Raw genomic sequence first — 25,813 nt, 5'->3', positions numbered from 1 at the left:
CTAGGTCTTATATTACTGCTTCTGTGTGCAAATAGTCTATTGCAGTTCAGAATACATAACATTATATATTTTAAACATTTTATATTATACATACACTCAGTATCAGCACAGACAAATAAACCCAAACACAAGAGCCCATGGGTACCACTGACAGAGGTGCCCACCCTGTTTGGCAATAGCAGCTTCCAGCTCTGTGCCAAGTCCAGTACTTCTCTGAGTCATCTAACACTGATGGCACGTCTCCTACTCTCTCAAATGTTTTTCATAGTGTGCCCATGCTGAAAGCAGGGATGAAGCTAGCAATGACAATTTTTGGGATAAGAATTTCCATGTTTGATGGGAAGGGAAGGCATGACAGCTCTGGGATTGCTTTCCTGCTGCCACAGTTAAATCTGTGTGGAAAGACATTTTTAAGAAAAAAAACAGACTGAAGCAAATTGTTGAGATTGTAATAGTAAAGACTGAATTATTTCAATAGAAATATTCCCTGTAGAAATATTCAAGAATGTTCGGGTAATCTTCAGTCAGCTCTACTAAACCACACACATCTCCTGTGAGTCTTCGCTGAGAAGCAGCACCAGCAGGAGTGAAATCAGGCGCAAATACCCTGGAAAACTTTAAGTTCTAACTTTCTGTGAACTTATTTGGAATGGGATGAAGCCATTGGGCAAAAACTTTTTGTTTGGTCCTAAATGTGGAAGAGGGAGTTAGAAATTTCTTCTCTATGGAGTTTTACTCTGATGTAATAGGAGTCGAAACTTTAACATATTCATCCCTTTCTATGGAGATGTGGAAGATCTTTTTCTCAAGAGAGAGTTAAGTTGGAGCTTGATTTTTTTTTTCAATTAAGCTGTATCTTTTAAGCACAAAGCATTTTAATCATAAAATGTTACCTGCAGTGATATAGAATAGGCTTTTTCTATCAGTCAGAATTTTAAACAATAAGCCTTCCTGTTTGGGAAGGAAAATAATGATCCTCTGTTTTCCCACCCTTAAAAACATCCATTTAGGCTTCCATTGAATTAAACTGATTAAAAAAAAAAAAAAATCTTTCTTAAATATAATCACGCTACTTGGTTCGTTTTAACTATTGTTAAAATTAATGTTAATGAAGAACATGGCTCCTTTTTTTCCCCTTTCTTCCTGTACTCTTATACTTTTGTCAAGGTCAAAGCAATTAAGCTTTACTCTTCTGACATGACCAGCTGCTTGGAAGCCCAGGGGAGCTAGGAACACAGAGTGTGATTTCAAAGGCGAAATGCTGGGGGAGAGGAAAAAAAGAAACACTCAGGTGCCATTTCTTCAGATAAAATGGGATGCTAGGGAACATTCAGCCCTTGTCACTGCAGAAGTGTGTGTGGAACCTGGTGAATTTTGCCTTTATTCCTTAGTGCCTTTATTCCTTCTAGTGACCACAGTTTTGAACAGCAGAGCAATGACTGAAACGAAGACCTCCATGCCTTCAGGTGCTGTTTGAGATGACACAGAGCTTCCTGCCTGCTGATCCAGAAGGACACAGGGCTTCCAGGGGCAGAAGCCACCCGTGCCAGCCTCACGTGAATGTTTCAGACACCCTAAGTGATCTCCAGCAGCTCCACACTCCTGCACTAAGGTGACTGAATCGAGCTTTTGGACTCTGGGGAGTACCGTGGCACTTATGACACTTATAAGCTTATGAGAGCCTGTCTCTGGGCACATGAAAACTGCATATTCTCCTCCCCTTCCCAGCTATCCTGAATGACTTAGGCAAAGCTTTATGAGACTTCTTTTTGTAAGAGAAGGGCTAGTTAGTGTTTTGTATCCAGGACTCTATTTCTCATCTCAGAAGACACGTAACTCACAAGCCAGGGTTTCCTCCAGCCCATACGGCTTCTCAATGGGCTAGATGTCTCAAAAGTGAGGCAAATGCCAGCACTGAGTCAAGATAATGGAAAAGGGGTCTGGTTCAAAAGGGTGATTTGGAAATGAACTGCACCATCTCAAGCATTTTGGAGATTACTGAGTCGCGCTGAAAGCACGTGCAGTCTGTGACCAGAGGACAGCTGGAATGTGGAAGTTCCCAGATGTTTATATGGAATTTGTGCTGCGATTTGCTGATGTTAGTGATACACACACCTGATAAAACTGCAAACAATTTTTACTTTTGAGCATCACCCTCAAGAATTCGAAGGTGACAATTCTGAAGCAGGATTTCATCAAGTCATAGAGTCCTAGAATCATTAAGGCTGGAAAAGCCCTCCAAGATCATCTGGTCCAACCATCCCCCTACCAACAATGTCACCCTCTAAACCAAGTCCCTAAGCACCACGTCCAACTTTTCCTTGAACACCCCTGGGGACGGTGATGCCACCACCTCCTTGGGCAACCTGTCCCGATGCCCGACCACTCTTTCTGGGAAGAAATGTCCCCAAATTTCCCTATGAGAAATCTGATCCCTTAAGATTGAGCCTGGACAGTCCAGTGGATGGCTAGGAGGAAAGCATAGCTAATAAAGTGTTTCTGACTGTTTGGGGGAGAGGGGCTGAAGGTTATGTCTTTCTCCACTTTGTTCAACTGCCATGGGCACTTGCAAGGCAGACAGGATGCCTGTAATTTCTAGAATGGATGGGTGCATAACTTGATAAAATGCTGACTGATTAGAAGCACTTCTCAGTTAATGACCATCAATTAATGCTAATCCCCAGTGAGCAGCAAAGAAAATAACAGATTCCTGCTGGCTACACTGTGCTGTCGACACGGATCAGATGACATTCCTCCCTGCACTGCTGAATAAAACAAAGAGTGAAGAGTATCAGAGCAACATTCAGAGATGAATCTGGAGCATCCTGTTTGTGTTTACCATGAAACATTTTGTGAGGACCTTGTCCAACCACGTGCTTACTTTGAACGCTTACTTTCACCACTGAAAAATATTTTAGTGATACTTTCTTCCTTGCAGCATGGAACATTGAGCTGGCTATGACATTGCCATCTCATGGGGTGGTAAATTTCAGATTTGCCCCTGACCAAAAATACTGGTTTTCTTAGTGAGTGTCAGACTCCAGGGCACTCACAGGGCAACGATATCCAAATATCTTCCAGCCGATGGCTCTGGTGCACTACAGCAGTCCTCTACTAGAACAACAACCAAATTTTCACTTGTTCCATGCCCTCTGAAAGACAGGCAAAGCTTCAAGTAAAGAAGAATACTCTCTGCCCTTGTGGCAGGCAGTGGCAAGGCCCTTCTGAGAAGGGCACCACCGTGCTGTTACCTACTTGGCATCGGTCATGCAGGGTTGGCACTGCAGAGACATCTCAGAGGTGGCTCCAGGGGCTCCTAAAGCTGGAGACTGGCAGGAGACTCCAATATCTGACACCCAATACCCAGTGCAAAGGCATAAACTGAATCCTCCAGGAGCTGCCCTCCTGTTTGGTGTTACTATGGGCTAATGTTTTTATAAATGGTCCTTAACTCTCACGCTGTCCAGGCTTAAAGAAGGGAGGCGATCATTTTGACATGTTTTCCCTGAAGATCTCCCCTCTCTGCAGAAATGATGTCACTAGCACTTAGAAACGTCTTTGGAGGCTTCCAGGGGAATCTCTGGAGGTTTTTGGCTGTGAGCTCAGGGAGGCTATAAACAATAATGTCTGCGCCATCAGCTCAGACTGCCCAGGATCTGTGCACCAGGGCAGAGCACTGTGCAGCATCGCTCTGCTCCAGCTGGTGGCTCCAGGAGGCCCAGCTGTGCACCTTTTCAGGAGATTGATTTCTCCAGGATCAGTTATCAGCTTCTTAACAATTCAACAACAACAAAAACCAATGTGTTATCCCAGCTAGAATCACGGGAAATGTCAGCGTGTGTGTTATCTAACACTAATTAGGAAGTAATTGTTCCTAATGGCAAATTTTATGTTGAGCATGTCAGCTGTAATCATCACATTTTTGGAGCATGGTTCATGAACCCAAAAAGTTTAACAGCCAGCCTTTTCTCATGCAGACTGGCTGACACATGCCATTTGAAATGAGAAGGACAGAGATGAATGTGTAAGGGAGGCCAGACCAAATAAAATAATGCAGAGCAGCTAAGATGTCACATACTTGGGAGCATCATAATGTAATATATTTTTTAGTACCATGAGAATGTGGTTTGCAAAGCCCTTTGCTCGTAAGGGCTCCTTGCTGATCACACATCCTCTTGGCAGGCCACAAAGAATGGGGAAAAACTTTACTTTTCTTGGTCATCACCAAACCAATGCAGACAACCAGAGTAGCTCCTCTAAAAAGACTAGCATTGCATCCCCCCTGTTTCATCCTACCAATTACCAGTGTTTTTCTCCCTGACAGCTTACAAAAACATTCATTACCGTTGGACACAGCTTTTGTTCCACAGTGTTAGTACGTGAATGCAGTCCAAGACAACGCAGGAAAGGAAGAGCTGGCAAGATCATGCTCTCCTCCCACACTCCTGCAATTACTGAGGATTAAATCAAGAAACAGAAGACAGTTGTTGCAAACATAGTTAAATGAGAATTGAAAATGCAGAAGCAAAGATGTGTGGGGCTTCTGTGCGAAATGTCCAATGCACAAAGGCTGGGGAAGCTGGAGGGAAGAATATTTGGCCAAAAGCAAACATCTGGGAAGTTGTTGCTATCTGAGCTAGTCACCTTCAGATGGGAAGTCAGTAGAGATCTAGTCAATTCTGTCAATGGGACGTGAGGCTTTGGCATGAGCCAAAATAGACCAGATGAATCATGCTGTGAAAGTGACTATTTTCTCCTTTGGCGGCAAAGGAGTCTAGACTGATTATCGCAGTTGTAGATGTTTATAGGATGGACAGTATCTTCTTTGATATTGGCTCTGTTTTGCTGGTGTCTTGATTATTCTCACTATCTTAATCACTTGATTGCTCTGTGTAGTGTGGCTAAATGGTTATGATGTTCCTAAGAAATTCAGTTGTTTCACCCACCACAACACTACCTGAAGTCACATTAGTATGGGGAATCTCAAGTTACTTTAAAAGAAGAGGAAAAAAAAATAATGGAAAATCTTTATGTAAATATTTTAGCAGATTTCACAATTTTAGGAAGAAGAGGTTTAACTTAAGCTTTCATGTGTTCAACAACCCTTTCTAAGGAGCAGCTGAGGTCCCTAAGTCTGACTCATTTCACAGGCCCTGTAATCTCTGCTTTGGAAAAAATAAAAATAAAAACATCTCCATCTATCAACATAAATGCACCGAGAAGTTCTAAATCCTGACAAGTATCTCCATCCCTGACTGACATTTTTCTTAAAAAGTGGTCAACATCTACAAGTTACCCAATGCATCACCTCGTTGGACTGTTTCCCAAACCAGTGCCCTCACTTGAGTCATTCAACAATTGCCCAGGAAAACCTTCTCTTCTGTACCCCCATCAGCGAGCAGAGAGGCCTCTTGAGTGCCCCAGGATGTGAGAAGGTACATGTAATGTTTTTCCACTGGAAGAACTCAAGGAATATGCACAACTCAAGTGAAAATACTTGGCTGTGAGGATATTTGGAGCACACAAAAATAATTGGCCTACATACATATGTGTACCCCAGAGCATGTCTACACTTTCACTCATATCAAAGAATATTCAAATTAGGTGTCCAAATGTGGGTGTTTATTGCTATTTGAATGGCCTTGAGGTGTTCCAGATACCCACACAGGGAAGAGAGAGATGAAATGGAGCCTTTGGAGAGTTGTGCTTCCCTAGAGCAAAAGTTGGAGCTGCTGGGACATGAACATCTCAAAAGATATTAGATACTCATGGTTTAGCCATTGAGCAAAGGATACACTATCATCCTACACCAGCCTCACAGATGTAAATGAGACCCTTTTCAGACGAAGAGTAGGACTTCATCTCACCTCCCTTTGGTGGCCTAGGTGTCTAGCTTAAGCCAAACGTCTAGGGCCCCTGTTTGGTCAACAAAGGGAAAAAAGGATGCTCTACAGAATATCTCAGCCCACTCGCCTTAAACAGGTTACCTTGGGATGGGTTATCTTTCCTGTGGCAATAGGGGGAGGTTAATGACTATTTAGAGCAAGACTACCTCAGAAGTCTGAGGTTAGCTCGGGTGGTCTGCATCCCAGGGTGTTTCTCAGGGTGAGCAAAGCTATCGGGTCTGCTCTGTAGCAAGATGCAGTGGACCTGAAAGAAGGTGGCAAGGCAACAGGATGGAAAAACATGGAAGATGAAACAGTCTACAAGCACGTGGCTGGGATTGTGCCACCTGTGTGAATTGTTGTTTGACAACCAGCCCCTTTCATTTCAGAAACACCACGCTTTCACTTTGCAAGAACACACTGAAATATGCTTTACCAGATGGATACTACCCGGTGCTCCTCACAAAGAGAACATTCAGGAGCTCATTACCAGGCAAAGCCTTTAGCCTCTGGGTGGAAGCCCGTTTGCTTTGTAATTAACTTTCTTTGCCCAACCAGTGACCTCCTGCTCTGTACAAAGAGTGTTGCTCAGTGTGATTACACCAGCCACTCACAAATAAAATCATGCACAGTGCAATGCCATAGAGGAGAGCAAGATCATGAGCGACCACAGAAAAAGGGCTCCACTGCATGGTTAATGACACCAGAGGGTCAGAAAAACAGGATTCATTAGGAAAGAAGCCTCTTTCCAATGGCCAGGCTAAGGTTGTGTTAGAAAGACTGGGAATTCTTCCTCCTGGATTTGCTGCCTGAGGAGGCAAGAGTTTCTCTATCAGTAGAGGTTTGTAGCAGGTGTTAGATGACCCAGTATGACGCAAGCAGTCCATTTCATGCAAAAAGATTTAAAGATAGTCTCATTTTTATGAAGCTATCTTCATGCAAAAACCTGGATGCAAAAGAAATGCAATGGCATTGCAGGAATATTCCAAGGTAACACAAAAAAGAAGGATGCTTCTAGCCAGGAAGATTCACCAATTTCTTTTCAGCCTTTCACAAAGAACTGATCACTAGCAAAAATAGTAAATAATAATAATAAAAAAATAAAAAAATAATAAAATAATAATAATAATAATTGTTGTTGTTGTTGTTATTATTATTATTATTATTATTATTATTATTATTATTACATTCTTATAGAGAATTAAAGCACTATAGCCTTGGTGTCCTATCCTTCCCCATATACACAATGGGGACAGTGGATGTAAACGTGGTGTTAATTTCCAGCTCTGTATTATGCTTCATGACATGGAAAAAAATTATTTCCCTGCTCTGGGCCTTGGTTTCCCCACTGGTGAAACTGGAAGTACTGGCACTTACCTTCACTTCCCAGTCCCATGTCAGGGAGCAGAGAGAGTGGGGCATCCCTGCAAGGGCTTCAGAAAGGCTTCAGAGGTGACTGAGGACTGCAGTGGTCTGCAGTACCACGTCTAGTACTGCCTCTTTACCCTGGAAAGCTTCCAGGGTAGATCTGTCACAGTGGCACAGAGAAATGTACTGTCCCCAACGTGTCTCATTCAGCAGTACGCAGTGGTCTCACGCAGGGAACGCTTCCACCAGCTGGCCCTATAACTCACAGGTCTCTCCTCGACATGCAGTTGAACCAGGGAAATTAAAAATGTCTCCTGTGCATAGGCAAATTTCCCCGCTTTCTCTGCTACTCTGAAAGACAACATCTGTACCATGGCAGACAAGTTTCGTACAGCTCAGCAACCTGTCCTCAACCACAGCTACTGACCAAAGGCTGAGAAGAGGGCAAGGACATAGGGATGCCCCCCCAGCCGCTGGTGATTTGCAGTACAGGGGCCCCAAGGGCTGCCCAGGGAGGATGCCCAACAGCCCTCTTCAGACGTGGGCACCACGCTGGGTGCAGGGCTCAGCATGGGTGGTGGAGACCCTTTTGAGGCAGACACTTGCGCGAATGGATGTTACCTGAAAAACCATGCTGACACCCACACACCTTGCCGTGACAGAGGAGCTGTGACCTCAGCAGATCTGAGGAGCTGAAAGATCAGAGCCTAAAAGATGGGATCTTCTGCCTAAGTATGTGCTTCAATCCAGAGAGCTCCTCTGCGCTCCTGCTGAAGCCAGTATTAAAGTTCTCGTTGACTTCAATAATGGAACAACAAAGCTCTGGCACTTCAAAGGTTTCTTTTATGGTGCTTATCCTACCTTTCAACAGGGGAGCCAGCCTCCGTTTTGCTGACAGCGCTTTGCTCTCCAGGGCCGTAACCCATGTTAATACAACCACAACGGGTCACCCACGCAGGCAGAGGGGACTAACAGCTTCCCCCTTCCTTCAGAAGCAACAGGGCATTTAGCTTCCATCCAAGGCTTTGGGCTTATGTTGGAAGTCCTCGTGTTTTCAGTCCTGTGGCACAAATTGCTAACTCAGCCCAGTCCACGGAGTGCTCAGGGAGTGCTTGGGCTATCGTTAATTGAGACTTTTTATCACACAATTAACATCTGTATCAATTAGGGAGATGGAGAAGTCCTCTACGGAAACTAGGACAGCTTGGAGACACCAGAGCATCAATTCTCACCCTCAGAGATGTCTTTAAAGCTGGGACAATTCTTGTGTGCAATAACATTTATCGTACTTTATTTTATTTTACTTAAAACTGTAGAAATGGGAGATATTTGAAAGCTCTCCAGACATGGTCCTGGTCAGTTGACTTTGCCCAAGCAAGGGGTTGTACAAGATCACCTCCCAAGGTCCCTTCCCCCCCAACCAGTCTGTCAGTCTGTGAAACGCCTTTAAGCACAGGAATGAACTGCCTGTTGAACTGCAGTCAGGACTGGATGCCTTTGTAGGACACAGGTGATCACTCAGAGCTTCGCTTTGAGGAATATTTCCATATCATCACTTCTAATGGTGAAAATTAGATATCGCAGTGGACACCCCAGGGTTTTTTTGTGCACACACAGAAATTAAATCTACATTTGAACCATGAAAAAGGTTAAAGAAGATGTAGAAAAACAAGTCTTACTCTGAATTCTCATCTCAGCTCAGAGTGATATCAGATGCTTGGGGAAGCAAGACCCAGCCGGACCCCAACTATGTGCTCAGATGCAACACTGCCTTGCAGGGCTCCTTTGCAGTGAGGGGGAAGATATATCTTCGGGTATTTACTATCCCAGAGAGACAGGAAAAGCTTTTTCCTAATGCCACATCTACCCTTCACAAGCTGCAGTTCGTGGTTATGTCACCTGCTGTGACTGAGAGGATCTTGGAGCCCCACAAGCAGTTGTAGATGTTCAACCCCCCTCACCTGACTAGGTAAGTCCAGACTCCTCACCTCCTCTGCAGACTTCCTGAGGTCCCTCTGGACTGCAGTTCTGTCAGGCACTTGATTTTGTATCACCTGCAGATTTCCTGCCATTACCTAGGTCATAGGACCTTGGATCAGAGCACAGTTCATGCTGGAAGGAGCCCTGGAGGTGTACAGCCCAAACTCCTGCTCACAGCAGGCTGGGCTATGAGGGCAGAACAGGTTGCTCAGGGCTTTATCCAGGAAAATCTTGAAAATCTGCAGGAATGGAGACTGCACAGCCTCTCCAGGTAGGCTGTTGCTCCTGTGGACCGAAGACCATGAACGTGCAGGAGGACGAGACCCACCAGCAGCCCTCAGGCACTCCCCTCATCTCCAGCTGCCAGCCAGACACCGATGTTGGTTCTTTGGCTAATGACATGAGGCCTCACGCTGCAGATTGTTACTAAAACCATTTCTTCTCTTGCTGCTGCTGCTAGATAATGACAGGCTTCTTGCTCTAATACAATGCCAGCAAATGAGCTGATGCTGGGAGCTACAAATTAATTGCCCGGTCAATGAAATCACACATCCAGAGCAATGCTACTCGGGTTGTTTTCACATCCATTCTGTGCTCGAAAAAGATCAGTGTTGAATGTCATTATTTTGTCAATTTTGAGAGATGGTGCTTGCTCAAGGTTTTGCTTCGAGTAAAGGATTTGGTTTGCTTCAAAGAAAACAGGGAGAGAGTGAGCGACAGTGTGCTGGTGCTTGAACGCTGTGCAGAGCTGGGGCTGCCTGGCAGCATGTCACAGCCCACGCCGACAGCACAGCTAACAAGGAAACACAGCTCCTTCCCATCTCCAGCCCTGTTTTCTGACCCTTGAAGAACCTTCTCCTTTGAAGGAGCATGTAAAATACAGGAAATCAGATGCCACTCGTTTTCTCCACCTCCAAAAGAGCAGGAAAACAAGACAACAAACTAGAAAATGTCAAAAATCTTTTGTCACGAGTTGGCACCCAACAAATCCTCATGAATGCTGGATGCTCACACTGCAAGCTCCTGCACTCTGGAAATTTTACCATGACACCTGGGCAGGATGCTAAGTATTTATAAATGATTGTTGAGTCTTCCTTGCTGGGTCTTTGACCATGGCCAACCAGCAGGGAAGTGAAGCCCTAGGAACTCAGAAATCCAAATAATGCCCTGGGTGCCCAAATCACTGGGCATGAGTCACGGGTCCTAAATGTCCTTGACCAGCAGGGGTACCAGACATTTTTCTTTACATATTGGTTTCCTTCCACATGTTGCTGCAGCCCCACGAGACCCCTTTCTTCAACTATAGGTTTGGTTTTTGAGATTGCATGTCTTGAATACAAAAGGTTTTCTGGCTGTGCTGGCCTAGGGCACACCCTAAGCATGAGAGCGGCTAGGCTTTGAAGGACAGTGCAAAAGACTTTAATTCCACCAGCCTCTCACATCATTTAAAATAGGCAAATTTATGAACTACTCTCTAGGCATTTGAGGAAGTCAGAAAAGTTGATGAATGGTCTTGTTTAAATCCTCCCCTTCACCAGCTCGTTGGTCTCTGCCCTGTAGATAAAAATACTTTGAACTTGTGGGTATTCCCACCTTCTGAAAATGCCTTCATTACCCTCATTAAGTCTTGCAGACTTTGTATTTAGAAATCCCGACCGTCCTTTCTCAAGTGAGGGGGATTGGGTGGGTCTGAGGAGGGGTGGTAGAGGGGTCAGAGAGACAAAACCGTACTGAACTGCTGCTGAAAGAAACAATCACCACATGCCAAAGGGATACCAGCCTCTAAGCGTAGATGGGGCCGAACATTTCCGTATAGGGCTGTTATTGTCCTTGCTTCAGGGGAATGGGTGCTGCTCCCCTCCCGGGCTGTGTTCTTACTGCATGTGGAGGATATACCTAGGAAGTAGCACAAGGAGGGAGAAAACATCCTTCATACTAGAAGACAGGGGAAGAGAAAGATGGATGCAGCAAGGCAGCCTAGGGGATGTAGTTACACATCTATTAGCAGCTCTCCTGTGGCTGTTCACAGCCGCGTGCAGCAGGGTGTGCTGGGGTTCCCCCGAGCCCTGTATCTCATGACACATGCAGCATCAGAGAAGGGATAACACCTTCACGGCCTCCCCGTGGGTAAATTCACACCTGCCTCTTTCCTTTAACCTCTGCTGATGAATCTCGGAGAGGATCAGGGTTGGCAGGAGTCAGGGGAAGAGGGGAGCCAGCGCAGCAGGGCTCGGTCCTTGGGGCAGGCAGCAGGATCTACAGGGCAACATGGGCACATCTGTGCTGAACCCAGCTGGGGTGGGATTCATCTCAGCCTAAAGCAGATGAATCATGCCCGTGAACTTCCTCCACTGAATACAAGCTCCCCTCACCACCAGGGAGCCCAGCTCTGCCACAGATGTGTGAAAGAGAAGGTTTCCTCTTCCCAGCCCCACACAGCCTTCATCCCACAACTGGGTTTGCCCACACTGCCCTTCACATGGGGAAACTGAGGCACCAGCACAAGTCAGGTTGATGCCCAGGCTCTGCTTTGATAATCTGGGCTTGGAAGACACCTGCAGGTCCTGGGGTTAAATGGTTGTCTGCCTCTCAGTGGGATGTGGTGAATGAAGGACATCAGGGGGCAGGTAGTACCTGCTACACAGCAGCTTCAAGTTGGTTTCAGGTGATTATGGGCAGGGAGGGCCTAAGGGGTTGCTCTCTGGAGGAAGGATGAAGCCAGGAGAGCAAGAGCATTGGATGGTTTGTTAGAAAGGCACAGGGAAAGTGGCTCTGTTAAGCAGGCGGTGTATGGGAAGGTATGCAAGTGGCCAGAGCAGAGCTCATTACAAGCTGCTCCTCAAGTCTAGGACTGATGAGTCCCAAAACGTAGGGGTGAATTAGGATGTAGCTGCCTAAGGAGGTGTTTAAATAAGAGCCAAGAAGGTTCACTCTAGGGACAAGGAGCTCCTTTTCTGCGTCACTTACAGAATGCCAAATAAACAGCACTTGTTGCACAGACAGACAAGTTCTCCAGGATACAGGTTGGCTAAAGAGGTGCAAGGTGAAGGATAGGAAATTATCTCCCTTGCAGCTCCAATGGCAGACTTCAGCTGACACAAATCGGTGCTAAAGCATCCCTAAAAGCAGGAGTGCTGTGCTGCCTGACACCAGTTTCTGAGATGCGTTGCTGCTCTGCTACTGACGTGCTGTTAGACCTTGGGCATGTCACCTAACCCCAATTCTGTTTTTAAGTTTTCCCAGTGTGGGGTTGTCGTTCTGGGCAGGGAAGATGCAACCAGGATGAAGGAAGTGGGACTCAGGGGATGAAGAGAGGTAGGTCTCAAGGTGGCATCCCAGTTCTCTGCTCCCCTTGTAGGAGGTCTGGAGGTGTTGGATCCCTCCCACTGTGCCCACAGAGGAGAAGCCCATCACTTTCGTGCTGGTACCACCACGCTGACAGCCTTCAGGCAGCCAGATCAAACCACCACCTGTGCCGGTGGCCAAGAACCTCCTTCCAGCCAGCCCCAGCCACGTATGGACCCACAGGGCATGCAGGAGGGCCGCTGTTACCTGGACCTGTTTGAAATCAGTGCCAGGATTTTTTGTGCTTAAACCAGTTTTTCATTTCAGGCCCTTATCAGCTGAGTGTGGTAGCTCTGGAAGCTGACACAGACACCTTAATTATTTTCATGGCTGCAGGATGCGAAGACGTGGGCTTGGGCTGCACAATGAAGCTGTAAGAGGTGGGGGCTGAAAACAAAAAAGCTTTCCTTCCTAATCAGATGCTCAAAAGCAATTAGAGGAAAGCAGGGTGGGGAAATATGGCACGGAAAACCACTTGTCATTTAAACACTTTATTCTCCTTTATCATGTTTGCCTTACTGTGAGAGTTGTTTCCTAAATTAATAAAGACAACCTACAATGTAATGAGGCAGCACAGGGCCCCCTCAGCCTCAGCTGGCACCTATCGTGTTTGCAAATCTTGGGAACAATTATGGGCTCACCTGAACAAATAACTGTTTGGGCTTCCTGCTCCCTTATCTCTCCTTGCCGCATTGTCCAGCTCTCCTGCACTGTGTGTACCCAGCACAAGCAATCCCGCGCCTCCGAGCCTCCTGATGTGATTAACTATGGCATCTTTAATAAAACCTGCAGCAATATTTCCTTTTGTAAAGCAGGGTGAAGATTTCATTTTTCTTCCCCTCCTCCTTTATTTTGCCAAATTCCATTTTTCTTTAATTGTATAATTAATCAGGCACTGAGGCATATGACAGCTAGGCTTAAATTTAGTTCTCACTCCTCCTGTGCAGCCTTGTTGGATACAGCTAGCCGGGCAAACACAGAGTTGTATTTGTCTGAGAAAGCAACACAGAAATTGCCAAAGACCTTTACTCCACCAAGCCCAGCATCTTGTCTCCAACAGCAACCAGCATCAGACATGTCAGAGAGCGAGAGGGGGCACTGGAGGAGAACCTAGCACCAAAGCACATCTTGCCCAAAGGGGAAGATGTTCCTAACCCTGAAGGTCCTCTGCAGTGAGCGTGGCTGTGCCCGGCACACAAAGGACACACACACGATACACACATCCCTCCTGCAGCCTGGTGCTGAGCTTTGCTTTCACTCTGAGTGCCCACAGGACAGTGTGGTCTACCTGGACCTTGGCTGACCAAGTGAGGAAAAGGGATGCGTGTGAGTCCTAGAGGCTGCTCAAAGGCTTAAACCTCGCACAAACAGCAGTGGGTGATGTGGGAAGGACGATGCTCTGCAACGTGCAGAACTCCAGGCACAAAAAGCTAAAATGTGAGATTGTTTTGGACCTACATTGATCCCTACAGCAGGGAAGTGCAGCATAGAGCTTGTTGGTGTACAAGGCTGTGGGCTTTATCTATTTTTTACTCTTTTGCCACGTAGGGTTTCTCTCCCAGTACTACAGTGCCTACCGCTTTCATTCATTTCACCTTCACACTGAACACCCAACATGTGCAAGTGGGTATCTGCACTACTGCCCTGACTCACTTCTCCTCCACCATCCCCTTCCCTGCTCCGTGAGGGTCTGTTCCTCCGGGCTGGATGAGCTGGACCTATTTTCTCAATAGCTGGAAAAGGTGGGCATATATCCCGCTTCTTGGTTGCCCGATATGAGATTATGATATGATATGATATGATACGATACGATACGATACGATACGATACGATATGATATGATATGATATGATATGATATTAAGGAACATCTCCCAGAGCAGGACTGGGCTTGGAAACCTGTATGTTTCCTGGCTATCCATAGCTCTCCATGTTGGGACATCTGGTCGTGATGGGTTGGAGGACTTGGCAAGTGAGGTGTCTGGGGAGCTGGGGTGTTAGATAGGAAGGAGGATGAGAAAAGGAGCATGAGGGTGAGATTCTGGTCTGGGGAGGCACTGGGAAGGAGTTCTTATCTAAAGAATAGCCCCCTAAAAAATTAGTGAATATACATATTTAAGAAACAGAGAGAGAAACAGAGTGAAGGAGAGGGATAAGATACACAAAGCACACACACATACATATATTTATGTGCACCACCCAAATTCCCAGATGCAAGGAGCCTTTATTAGATCAAAAGTGAAGGATTACCTTGTGAAAAATACAATAAAACAAATGAAATTGCCAAAAGTGTGAGGTTTCCTAAGCGGGAGCAGGCTGGGAAGAGCTTTCACTGGCATCTAGTGGTGCGTCGCAGAGGCAGAGTCGCTGCAGCTTCGCCTCCCAGCTGGGTCTCCCTGGGGCAGCAGAGGCTCTTTCTGACGAGGCGGTCACTGGGAGGCTTAGGAAGGGGCATTTTTGGATCCAGTCTAAACATGACTTCATCTACGAAGCCCTTTTGGGAAACCACAAGGGTCTCTGAGTCCATTTCTGGCAGCATGAGCGAAACCTTGTGCTCGTACCAAGGTGCGTCTGGTTTCTTCTCTGAGAGGTTTTGGACTTTGGGCCTTTGCGTGAGCCTGAGGGGGCAGCAGGCAGGTGGGGTGTGCTTGAAGGAGAGGGCAAGCTGTGGAGGGGCTCGCCTGGCTACACGCAGCTCTCGATAGAGAGGAAGAGAAGCTTTGAGGGGACGGGTCATCTCCACAACTAGGGACTTCCCTCCGATGGAATAATTTGCACTGTGACAGCAGAAACAGCACCATTCTGGCCTCTTTCTCCCAATCACTCTGGCACCTCTCAACAGAGGAGTCACGCAAGTGGTCCCACCTCTTTCTACCCCTCCGTGCCCCATCACAGCCCTTCTATCCCCATGGGGCCGTACCCAGGATGATGGAGCTGCTGAGTGGCACTATGGAAGTGCTGGGTCCCAGGGAGAGGCAGGGGTCATGGGAGTGCATTACGGACATGGAAAGGATGGAAAAAGGAGATGTGTTACCTGAGGAGTCCTGCACGTGAGGGATCTCGCTTCAAACACACTTGTGGCTTTCCATTGTGGTCTCTCTTGCCTGTCTAGGACCTGCTGTGGGACAACCTCATGCACTGAAACAGGACCTGAGTAAGGCAAACTTGATATTTGTGCATCTTCTGCCATTTATGTGTGGTATAAAGATGGTTAGTTCTGTATGATTTCCTCCTCCCCTGGACTGGGATACCAGCTGGCAGGGAGGGGCATCTCCACTGCTCATACTGCTCCTGCCTCGTGCTAGTGGTTTGGACTGGGGTAAAACACACCAGCAGCCTTTAACCAAGGAACATACAGTGTGTAGACAACACCTGAACTCCAGCAGCCCTGCAACCTTGAACCTCCCTGCTTGAGCTGAGTCAGGCACCTCACCATCTCCTGCCTCAGTTTCCCTGAATCAAAGAGCAGGAGAAGAGCATGTTTGCAGCCCTGTGCTGCACTTAGGGCAAGCTTGGAGGTGATGGTCTGAGCAGGAGCAAGTTTTATTGTTCAGCTTCAGAAACGGGTGCCCCTGGGACCCATCCTGCTGAAGCAGTTTTCCTTCTTGCACATGCTCCTAAATCTCTTGGAGAGAAACAGCTGGGGCTGGGGCTCCCTGCAGAGTCCCAGGCAGACCCCAGAAGGTCTGAGTACTTTCTGTGAGGTTCTGCTGAGGCTCAGCCTCTCCCAGGTGCTGCTCACCGCCCTGCTAACTCACAGAATCATAAAACCATTTAGCTTGGAAAACACCCCTAAGATCATCAGTCTGTGAGACACGAGAACTAATTGCTAATTCCCAACTGCTGTTGATATCTGTCCATTTGAAAAATGTAAATCCAAGAAGAACATCATTGCTTTTTAATAATTATTGCTATAATTAAAGACAATTTCATGCAGCTTAGTGTTGCATTAAAATATGTCCTGATACCAGATTTGGTATTACTCTATTTTGTTTCATTGCTTTGCCGGGTCACTCCTAAGTTTTAGGAATATTTCAAACAAACGGACCAAATGAAACATCTGTTTGATAGAAAGTTGAGTATTGAATGTTTATTTATTTTTAAAGACGAATAATTGAGTGCCCTGGGGTGCTCAGCTTGTGACATTTGAGTGGTTTCTGTGTCGGACTATGTCACCTCGGTGTCCACCTTGCACAACCTGTGTGTTACCTTCGTGCTTTCAGCCAGCACCACGAGGGCTCCTCTGCTGGTGCGGAGCCTCGCTGGCTGCTTCCCCCTGTGGGGACAGAGCAGTGCCCGCTATCCCACATCTTTCCACCCCCAGCACCTCCCTGAGCATCTCCCAGCCACACACAGCCTGGGAGGGATGAAGGATGCGCTCAGCACCACGGCAGCAACCCTGCCAGAAACGGACGTATCCTGACCTGGCCAAGAACTACAACTCCCAGGAGGCAGCACGGGGACCCCCCTCATCTCCCCCTCCCAATCCTTCCCATTCCCCTCCCCAGCCCCAGGCTGCCGGGGGGCTGCGGGGATGCCCATGGGGCTGGGCTCTTCTCTCCCCCCAGTGCCACCACCAGCAGCGATGCGGCGGTGGCGTGGGAACCCTCATCCAGCAGCCGCCCTCTGCTCCTCCAGCCCCTGCTCCCTGCCTTTGTTCAGCTTCACCCTTCCTCCGGTAGCTCTCGCTGAGCTGGCCGCAGACTTCCTTTAGGTCAGCCCGGCTGCGGCCGCAGAACAGTTCGTGGGCGAGTGGCAAACGCGTCGGTGGCTCTGGTTGCCCCGCGGGAGAGAAATGCCAGCCAGGGGCTGATGGCTCGCCCAGGTAAGATGCTTTTCGGGCCAACCGATGTGTCCGGGTAGCCCGAATGCGATGCGAAGCGACCCTCCCTGCGATCTGATGCTGCCCTTGGTTGCGGAGCTGGAAGAAAAGGCGGTATTTGGATCTGTAGGATCTGGATGCTTAAAAAGAAAAGGAAAGGAAGAAAGCGGGGAGGAATTTCTTCTTTTATGCTAATTGCAATTTGGTGCTTTTTGTCCAAACCTGGAGCCAAGTGAAGTGCTGCTGCAGATTTCCTGGCTGCTGGGTCCTTGGTGGTCGTAGGCTGAATCCACTGCCTGCCCAGGGGGTTGGTGACCTTCCTGGGTAAAACTGTGCTTTTGAATTTTTCTGAGCCCTTTTTGCAGCCTGGCCAATGCTGAGGCTTGGTCTGCTGAATTAAAACCAGTTGTAGGGACAGATATCTGCTCCCCAACCCAGGGAGGGGGCTGGCCCCCCGGGAGCCTCCCCTCCACTATCAAACTGTAGACCCAGATCCTGCTCCAAATGTGTGTGTTTTGTGTCTGCTCGCTCAAGAAAGTTTGCAGGTAGTTGGGTTTATACATATATATATATATATACATTTATTTATTTATTTATTTATTTATTTATTTATTTTGTGGTTCTTCTGCCCAGAGTGGTGAGTTCAGCTTGGACAGGGGCACCATTGTGCTCCAGTGGTGGAGCCATCTCCAGACATCAGTGGGGAGCCAGGTGGGTTGGCAGAAAGGGACAAGAACTGCGCCCAAATCTGAAATAACTTTCCCCATTATAACTGTCCTCTGAAATCAGAAATATCTGTCCCTCCTCATTTAATGCTCAGAGCCTTTACCTCTGAGGAGCGTACAGCTGCAAACCCTGCACCGCTGTTGGATGTGGATGTCTATACTCCAAATCTGCTTGCCCCAAACCCACGGCACACCCCACTTCCCAGTCCCTATGCCTCAATGACCGGCTCCCCAGGTTCTCATCTTCCCAGCCCCAGCCTCCCCAGCCACCCCGAGCTCCAGGGACAGATCCCACTGGCAGCCTGTGTCCCTGCTGGCAGCCTGCCCCGTATCTGGTGATTTTGGCAGCAACGCCTTCAGCCATCAGTGCCATCAGTATAAGCCTGGCCAGCCACATATACTTTTACTGACAGACACTTCTAGCATCAATATCTTCCTCCCCTCAGTCCTTCTGGATCCTTTCCCTGCTGGAATTCACAGTCTTAATAGGAGATGTTGCTCACATCTCTGTTGGCCCTCATTTCTTTTTTAATGGCAATACATAGGACGCAGGCCCTGCTGTCTATTGACCCCTCTGTGAAGAGGGTAAAATTGTTTTAGCTGGCTGTCTCGCTTCTCCAGCTACACACCAAGGACATCGCTGACCTGCCTTCCCCCGTGCATGGAGGTCTGCCAGCCCAAAGCAGCACACCCCAGTTTTGCAGCTGGTGCCAAGTTTGGTTTTCTTCTGGGTTTGGGGGATTTTGGTTGCTGGACAGTCACTCCTTAAAAAATGGGAGCAATTACAAAAGTTACTGCAAAGTGCGTTAATTGCTTATTTACTTATAAAACGTCTTGGTAAAGGGCCAAAGAACTATTCTGAGAGTAAAATCATTAGTGCAGCAATAGTAGAGCCGAAACCTCAGTGTCATTGCAGCAATGAGTGCATCTCAAATCCCCAAATTGCCAGGGGAAATTAGCCTGCTCCTGCTGTCTCTGTTGGAGTCCAACAGAGCTAAGGCCTCAAAGGTCTCAGCTTCAGGCCCGCATGGAGCAGCCAAGGTGCCACCTGTTGTGTTTACCTAGCGAACAAAGCTGGTGGAGAAGAAATAATGCTTTAATTTTCCCTTTATGTTTTCAGTCCAGCAGTCAGAGTCTCCGGGAATGCCAAGGAAGCATCTCCAGGAGATCAGAGGAGGCAGAAGATGGAGTTACAAACATTGTGTCTGTAGCTGAGGTGAAAGGATGCTGAGAAATGAAGACCATGCGTTCCTTGTTGGCCTAGAGCTGGCACACAGCGGCAGCACCCTTTCCCCCGTGGGGAATAAAATGCATCCATTAAAGTACAAAAAGTACACTTTGATGTGCGTGTCCTGATGGTTTTTCTACCCTCCCAGGCAGTCCGTCCCCATCACTCTGAGGATTTGTGGTGCTACCACGCTGGGCACAACGCTCTGCCACCATGAGGGACTTGGTGAAGCGTGTGGTGCTGAAGACACACACGTGTCAGGAGTGCGGCAAGTCCTTCAGCAAGAAGGGCAACCTGAAGAGACACCAGCGGATCCACACGGCAGAGGAGCTCTTCACCTGCGGGGAGTGCGGGAGGCGTTTCACCACCCGGGGCCACCTCATGACCCACCAGAGCATCCACACGGGAGAGAGGCCTTTCCGCTGCGGGCAGTGCGGGCGCTGCTTCCGCCTGGAGATATGCCTGGCTGCCCACCAGAAGACGCACGCCAAGGGTGGTCCCTACCTCTGCGCCCGCTGCGGCAAGAGCCTGAGCACAAAGATCTACTTCAACATCCACATGAGGACCCACACGGAGAAGAGGCCGTTCGCCTGCACTGAGTGTGGGAAGAGCTTTGTGAAGAAGGGGACGCTCACCGCCCACAAGGAGATCCATAAGCGGGAGAAGCCCTTCAAGTGCCCTGACTGCAGTAGGTGCTTTGGGCAGAGCGCCACGCTGCTGGCCCACCAGAAAATACACCTTCGGGGGGGGCCTTTCATATGCACTGAGTGTGGGAAGAGCTTGAGCACCAAGCGGTACTTCAATGTCCACCAGAGGAACCATGCGAAGCAAAAGTCATTCGAGGGGCACATCAGCGGTGTGTCTCTCCAGGTCATCCAGATTAAAGAGGAGTCTGACTTTGTCTTTAAGTCAGAAGAGAATGTGTTGGAATATATGCTTTATGAAGGAGGTGGAGCCCAGGGGTGTAGTGCACCTAGAAACCCATCTGATCCAAAAAGTCCTCCTTGGAAAACCCAGACAAAGGAGGAAGCAGAGCCACCCAGTAATGACACAAAAAACATTACTGCAATAGCCTGCCAGAAACTTTACATCAAAGAAGAGCCAGAAGAAAACATGGACTATAGAAAGCTCTTTGATCCAGAGATCCCAGTGTTGGCTTTATCGGAAAGACAGGTTAAGAAGGAAGGAGATGCTGATGGGCAGCGTGACTGGGAAGTTCCTGTAGCAGCTAACAGGGTGCTCCAGGTGAAGGAAGAACCACAGGAAAGCATCGAGTTTGGGATCCACTCTGGGCAGAGGCCAAAACTCAGTGCCCTCCAGAGGATCCAGATTAAAGAGGAAGCTGGCGTGGAGGCTGACCACCAGCAGTGCCAGAGCCCAAGGAGGAAGCCGAAGAAATCCAATCAGCCCACCAAAGAGGGGATACTGGAGACCCAGGAGAAATCCACATCCAAGAAGGATCTCTCATCAAAAGGAGCTCCCAAAGGTGAACGGATATTCCCCTGTCCCGAGTGCGGGAAGAGTTTCAATCAGAAATCGAACCTCACCAGGCACCGGAAGATCCACACGAGCGAGGGGCCGTACAAGTGCAGTGAGTGCGGGGAGAGCTTCCGCATGAACCGCAAGCTGATCCGGCACCAGCGGCTCCACATGAGCGAGCCGTTCAAATGCGCCGAGTGCGGGAAGAGCTTCACCCAGCGATCGAACCTGGTTCGGCACCAGAGGATCCACACCAAAGAGGAGCCCTACCAGTGCCCTGAGTGCGAGAAGACCTTCAACCAGAAGGCCAATCTCTTCCGGCACCAAACAATCCACGTCCGCATGGGGCCTTGCAAGTGCACCAAGTGTGGGAAGTGCTTCCCCCAGAAGCGCCATCTCATCAAACACCAGCTGCTCCACTCCCGAGGTGGGGCCTACAAGTGCGGGGCCTGCGGGAAGCGCTACCGGCTGAAGAAGTACCTGCGGAGGCACCAGAAGATCCACATGCGGGAAGGAACTGCCCCCCACATGAAGCGTGGGGAGGCCATGAGGACTGGTGGTGGGCCCCACCATATGGAGCAGGGAGCACTGGCCTCCATGAAAAGCAAAGAGGAGAGCTGAGAGGGTCTGGGACCTGCTCCTGGGGGAAAGCCCTGTGGGAAATTGGGGAGACAAAGTCTGCCGGCCGTGTGTGTGGTACCATGGGGTGGGGTGGGTAACCTGAGGGGACAGCGAGGCTGAGGGGGCAGAGCCCTGACAGAAACCGATCCCCTTCTGCTGTTTGTTGAGCACGGCCCTTGGGGTATCATTTGCTCACCCTTTGTGGAATGGGGCTGAAGAGCCAACCCTCTTCAGAGCACTTAGAATCACAGTATGACAGAACGGTTTGGGTCGGAAGGGACCTCAAGGCCCATCCAGTTCCAACACCTCCCACCAGCCCAGGCTGCCCCCAGCCCCATCCAGCCTGGCCTTGGGCACTGCCAAGGCACTCCTCTGGGCAGCCTGGGCCATGGTCTAGCCTCCCTCACAGGAAAGAATTTCTTCCTAATATCTGATCTAAATCTACTTGGAGATGGAGGGATGAGATCTTGGCATTCTTGTAACTGGGATGCTTGTGCCTCTAAAGCCTGCCAAAATTATGGATGCCAAAATTGTTTTGTGTGGACATTGTGTAGCCAGGAGGACTGGGAGAGCTTTATTGTTATTATATCACTGCGTTTCTGAGAAAGCTGGAGGGATCCTAGTCCATTGAAGCAAGGGCTTAAAGAAGGGGTCCACATTCTTCTTCCCCTTCTCATGGCTCTGATCCACACCTTGATCCCACTGGGCTGATGGACCTGAATCGCTAGTCGATGAGTGGTATGGATTTGGGAGTAATTGCTGCCAGCCAGACAAGGGTTTCAAGCCTTGAATGCCCCAAACCAGGTTCCCAGATTGGTTTAAGCCAAGTCCCTTGGTTTAAGCATCAGTCCAACTGAAAGTAAGTTAAGCAAAATCAAAGACTGTTTTCCAAAGCTGGCCCAGAGGCTGGCAGTTTGAGTTCTGGTTTCTCTCCCACAGCCCCATTGCTTCGATGTAACCGAGAATGACTTTTCTTAGCATTCAGTGCTTTTATGCCTGTGATGAACCAGGACTGCCTTTGCCACAAGTCCCAGAGGCATCAGCAACCACCAGCTTGAGCTGACACTGGTGCTGCTTCTCAGCTGCCTGCTTCTCTGCCTGTCACTGTGAGGCTTGTGGTAGGATATTGACTTTACTGGGCATTATTTAGGGAATTAAATCAAGCAGCAGGATTAGTTGAACAGGTCTTCAGACTTTATGGATGAGAAAACTGGGAACTATTTCCCTGTTGAGATGCTTTCTCTTCCTCTCCCTGGTGTAAAGAGGACTGTGCAGCTACTCAAAAGCATGGACAGTTCTTCATCACTCACTGCTGACAATGGTGTTTGAGTGTTCCCTGGCCAGAGGGATCTTTGTGTCTGGAAAGTCCCTGGTGAAGTGGGGATGTGGAGGGAGTCCATGAACCCCAGAGCCACTCCCCAAGATTACTTTGCAGCACTGCTATGTGGTCACCTGGGCACGGTGGATTAAAAACACATATTAGAGTTTGTTGTGTTGCTGTAATATGTAGAGTCCGAGGGGCAAGTGGGAAAGTGCTCCATGGTGAAGTAGTATCTCTACCTCTCTCATTCTGTGCAGGAAAATAAACCCCCTCCCCACCCGTGAGTCACATACCTCCACTTTGCAGGATATGTTGCAGATGGCATCGTACCAGTGGCATTGAAAGCCATGCAGATACCTGCAATGAAACTTCGGACCCAAACTACTGGTTGACTGCACTGAGTGCTTTACAGCAGCTGCCTCTCCAGGCAGGGAAACTGAGACTTGGAGGTTAAGAAGGGAACAGGACAAATGGTACTTGAGTTTTACCTTTACCACCTAGTTGGACACCATCGTGATGAGGTGTTTTGTTGTGGTGACTCAAGCCCAACACTGCGTACAGCTGCCAAATCCCAAAAGCACAGTGTAATTTTGGTGTTTGGAGTCTCTCAGACTTCAGCATAGTCATGCCTAGGGTGTGATTCCAAGCAACAAGACAAGCTCTGACTCGGATTCTGAAGGAGCCTCCCTCTCTGTCCAAGCCTTCAACTGCGAACCATAGTCAAGTTGGTTGATCTGAAAGCTTCCCCTCAAATCCCTCTGGCTTGGTTGAGAATCATTTCTGGGCAGAAAAGGTAGATATACAGGGGTAAACTACAAGTTCAGGATGTTTTAGTGGAGTCCAAGGATCACCCTTGCTAGAAGAATGGGTTGGGAAGCTGTGTTCCTCAGGAAGAACATGGCTAAGCCATCTTGCAAAGCAAAACAGCTCCTGTTAGGGTTGCTGAGGAGCAGAGGTACATCAGAGCCCTTCACTGGGGAGAAAGTAACCACCAGATGGATGGCATTTATTTCCTGTTTCTTAGTCTAGCGTAATGCTGTAAAAGATTTTACCAGCAAGAGGATCTGGTATGGGAGTTTTTCCTGTTGTATTATTGTGCCCTTCCTTTGACCTGGACAAGGCAGTAAGTCAATGTCAGTAGCATTCCTGGCCATCACTGGGTCTTGCCCTGTTCACCATGGCCAGTGTGGGTATCCCAGCTTCTGGAGAAAGGCCAGGTTAAGAGTTTGTAATATCTTCTCAATAAAGTAAGTATTTAAAGAACAAAATCAAACAAAGTGAGCCTCTTTTCTATTTGTGGGTTTGCTTTCATCAGCTGTCACTGAGAGAACCACACTACTTTCTACCCATAATATGGAAAGAAATGCCAGAGCAAGATGAGTGCCAGTGGTGACCAAATGGACATGGTTGTGAAGAGCCTTACGGGCTCTGCTGACTGCATCAACCAGCTCTCCAGGAACGGTGCTGTGAGCTCAGACCCCAACGTACAGACCCTGGGGCTCCAGCCGGTGACCCACTGTCACAATAGGAATTATGCACTTCACTCAAAAGCAGCAATATATTCATTGATGAAAATAGTGATTTAGCAGGGTTTAATCGTGAATGAGACAGCAATTTAACAAAGATCTAATGGTAAATGCAACGTTAGCAAGGTTCATGATGGCAAGGTCACTTGATTATTTACTGCATAGGAGATAGGGTCAGACTAAAAGCATCGGAGACCCTTGTGTTGAGTCACAAGGCACAGAATGGAGTCCCTTTTGCCATCCAAGCTTCAAGGAGTCTAGATATGACTAAATCCTATCCCAATCCCGGATTTAACAGTTTATGCCTAAAGTATTATATGCAAAATCAATCCTTTATATCACTGAGCTAAGATTACAAAGTTTCAGCATGCTTAGCAAATCAATTGCAAAGTTTCAACAAGAAAGCTATTAGTCGCTCACTATCTGCCACAGGTAAGGAATCTCTCAACCTCGAGGAGTAACCTTGAGGAGCATTTCTGCTAAAGGGGAAGACCCTGGCATGCAGTCCCCTGCAGTACAGGAGAGCTCCATGGGCTCTGGGCTGTCCCCTGTTTATGGGGTAAGATGACTAACTCATCGTCCTATTTGTGCACCGGTCATATCTGGTTAGCCCTTAGATTTATCTCCCCTGAAACTGAAAGCCATCTCAAATGACACCATGGTGTTAGAACCTGAAATGATGCCCTAAATATGGCCATTTTCATGTGTGAGCTAATCTCTACCCTTAGTGTCCCACCTGTGGGAGCACAGTGCTGGAAGCAGAACCTCCTTGGTACCGCCAGGGTCTGCCCAACAGTGGGACAAGACACTATGGCTTCCTTAAGGACCCCCCATAGAGGAGCCTTGCAGACATTTTGGGCTGCCAGGTCTGGTGTCTGCTGCTGGTGGTCATGTTGGGTGTTGGGATCAGGCCCATGCAATATTCAAAGCTCCTTGAGGGAAAATGGATTTATCTGGGAACTGAACAATGCCAAATCCTCACCCACCCTGGTAGCAAAATAGCCTTCCTCCTTTTCTCCCTATATTAAAAGGGCTCCTGGATAATAATAAAATGCTTAAAATTCAAATTTTCTTCACTTTCTTCTTCTTTATTCTTCACTGCACAGATTTTAAGCAGGAAACCACATTGTAAGCATTCACTGAGCAGTCTCAGTGACCGAGTGAAAAGGATGCCCCCAGTAAATTCAGTGTGGTCAGGCTGAAGCCAGCGGAGTTAAATCACAACAAACATTGTCAATTTAAGGGTCAAAGATCCAAGCTCTGATGACTTTTTAAAAGAACTCTTCCAATGTTGCACAGTGGGACAGGAAGTGCTTGTATTGAGACACTCACCATACTTTTTCTATCGCACATTATATCTGCAGATTTCAGGAGGAATTTGGCTGTGAGACTTTTTTTGAACATTTCATTGACTCCCTGGCTGTGCGTATCAGCTCAGCTTCATTCTGCCTCCAGCATGCAGCATGCCTGGAGGAGAGATGTGCGCAGGCTGTGTTGGGGAGCACTTTCACAAG

The 25,813-nt window shown here is 48.0% G+C and overlaps 1 protein-coding gene across 1 annotated transcript; it reads left to right on the top strand.

Moving 5' to 3' along the window:
* Window positions 1-16,670: 16,670 nt before the first annotated feature.
* Window positions 16,671-24,041, top strand: LOC310894220 (uncharacterized protein). The gene is made up of 2 exons (XM_083824072.1): window positions 16,671-17,402; window positions 19,245-24,041. The coding sequence occupies exon 2, from the start codon at window positions 19,566-19,568 to the stop codon at window positions 21,450-21,452; it is 1,887 nt and encodes a 628-aa protein (XP_083680198.1). The 5' UTR covers window positions 16,671-17,402; window positions 19,245-19,565; the 3' UTR covers window positions 21,453-24,041.
* Window positions 24,042-25,813: the final 1,772 nt, after the last annotated feature.

This window comes from Anser anser (assembly GCF_964211835.1).
Source record: "Anser anser genome assembly, chromosome: 2".
Taxonomy (NCBI): domain Eukaryota; kingdom Metazoa; phylum Chordata; class Aves; order Anseriformes; family Anatidae; genus Anser; species Anser anser.
This window is presented reverse-complemented; position numbering and strand designations above follow the sequence as displayed.

What these genes read in the sequence shown, in the direction of transcription:
- LOC310894220 (XM_083824072.1), top strand. Translation starts at nt 19,566, where the DNA reads ATGAGGGACTTGGTGAAGCGTGTGGTGCTGAAGACACACACGTGTCAG.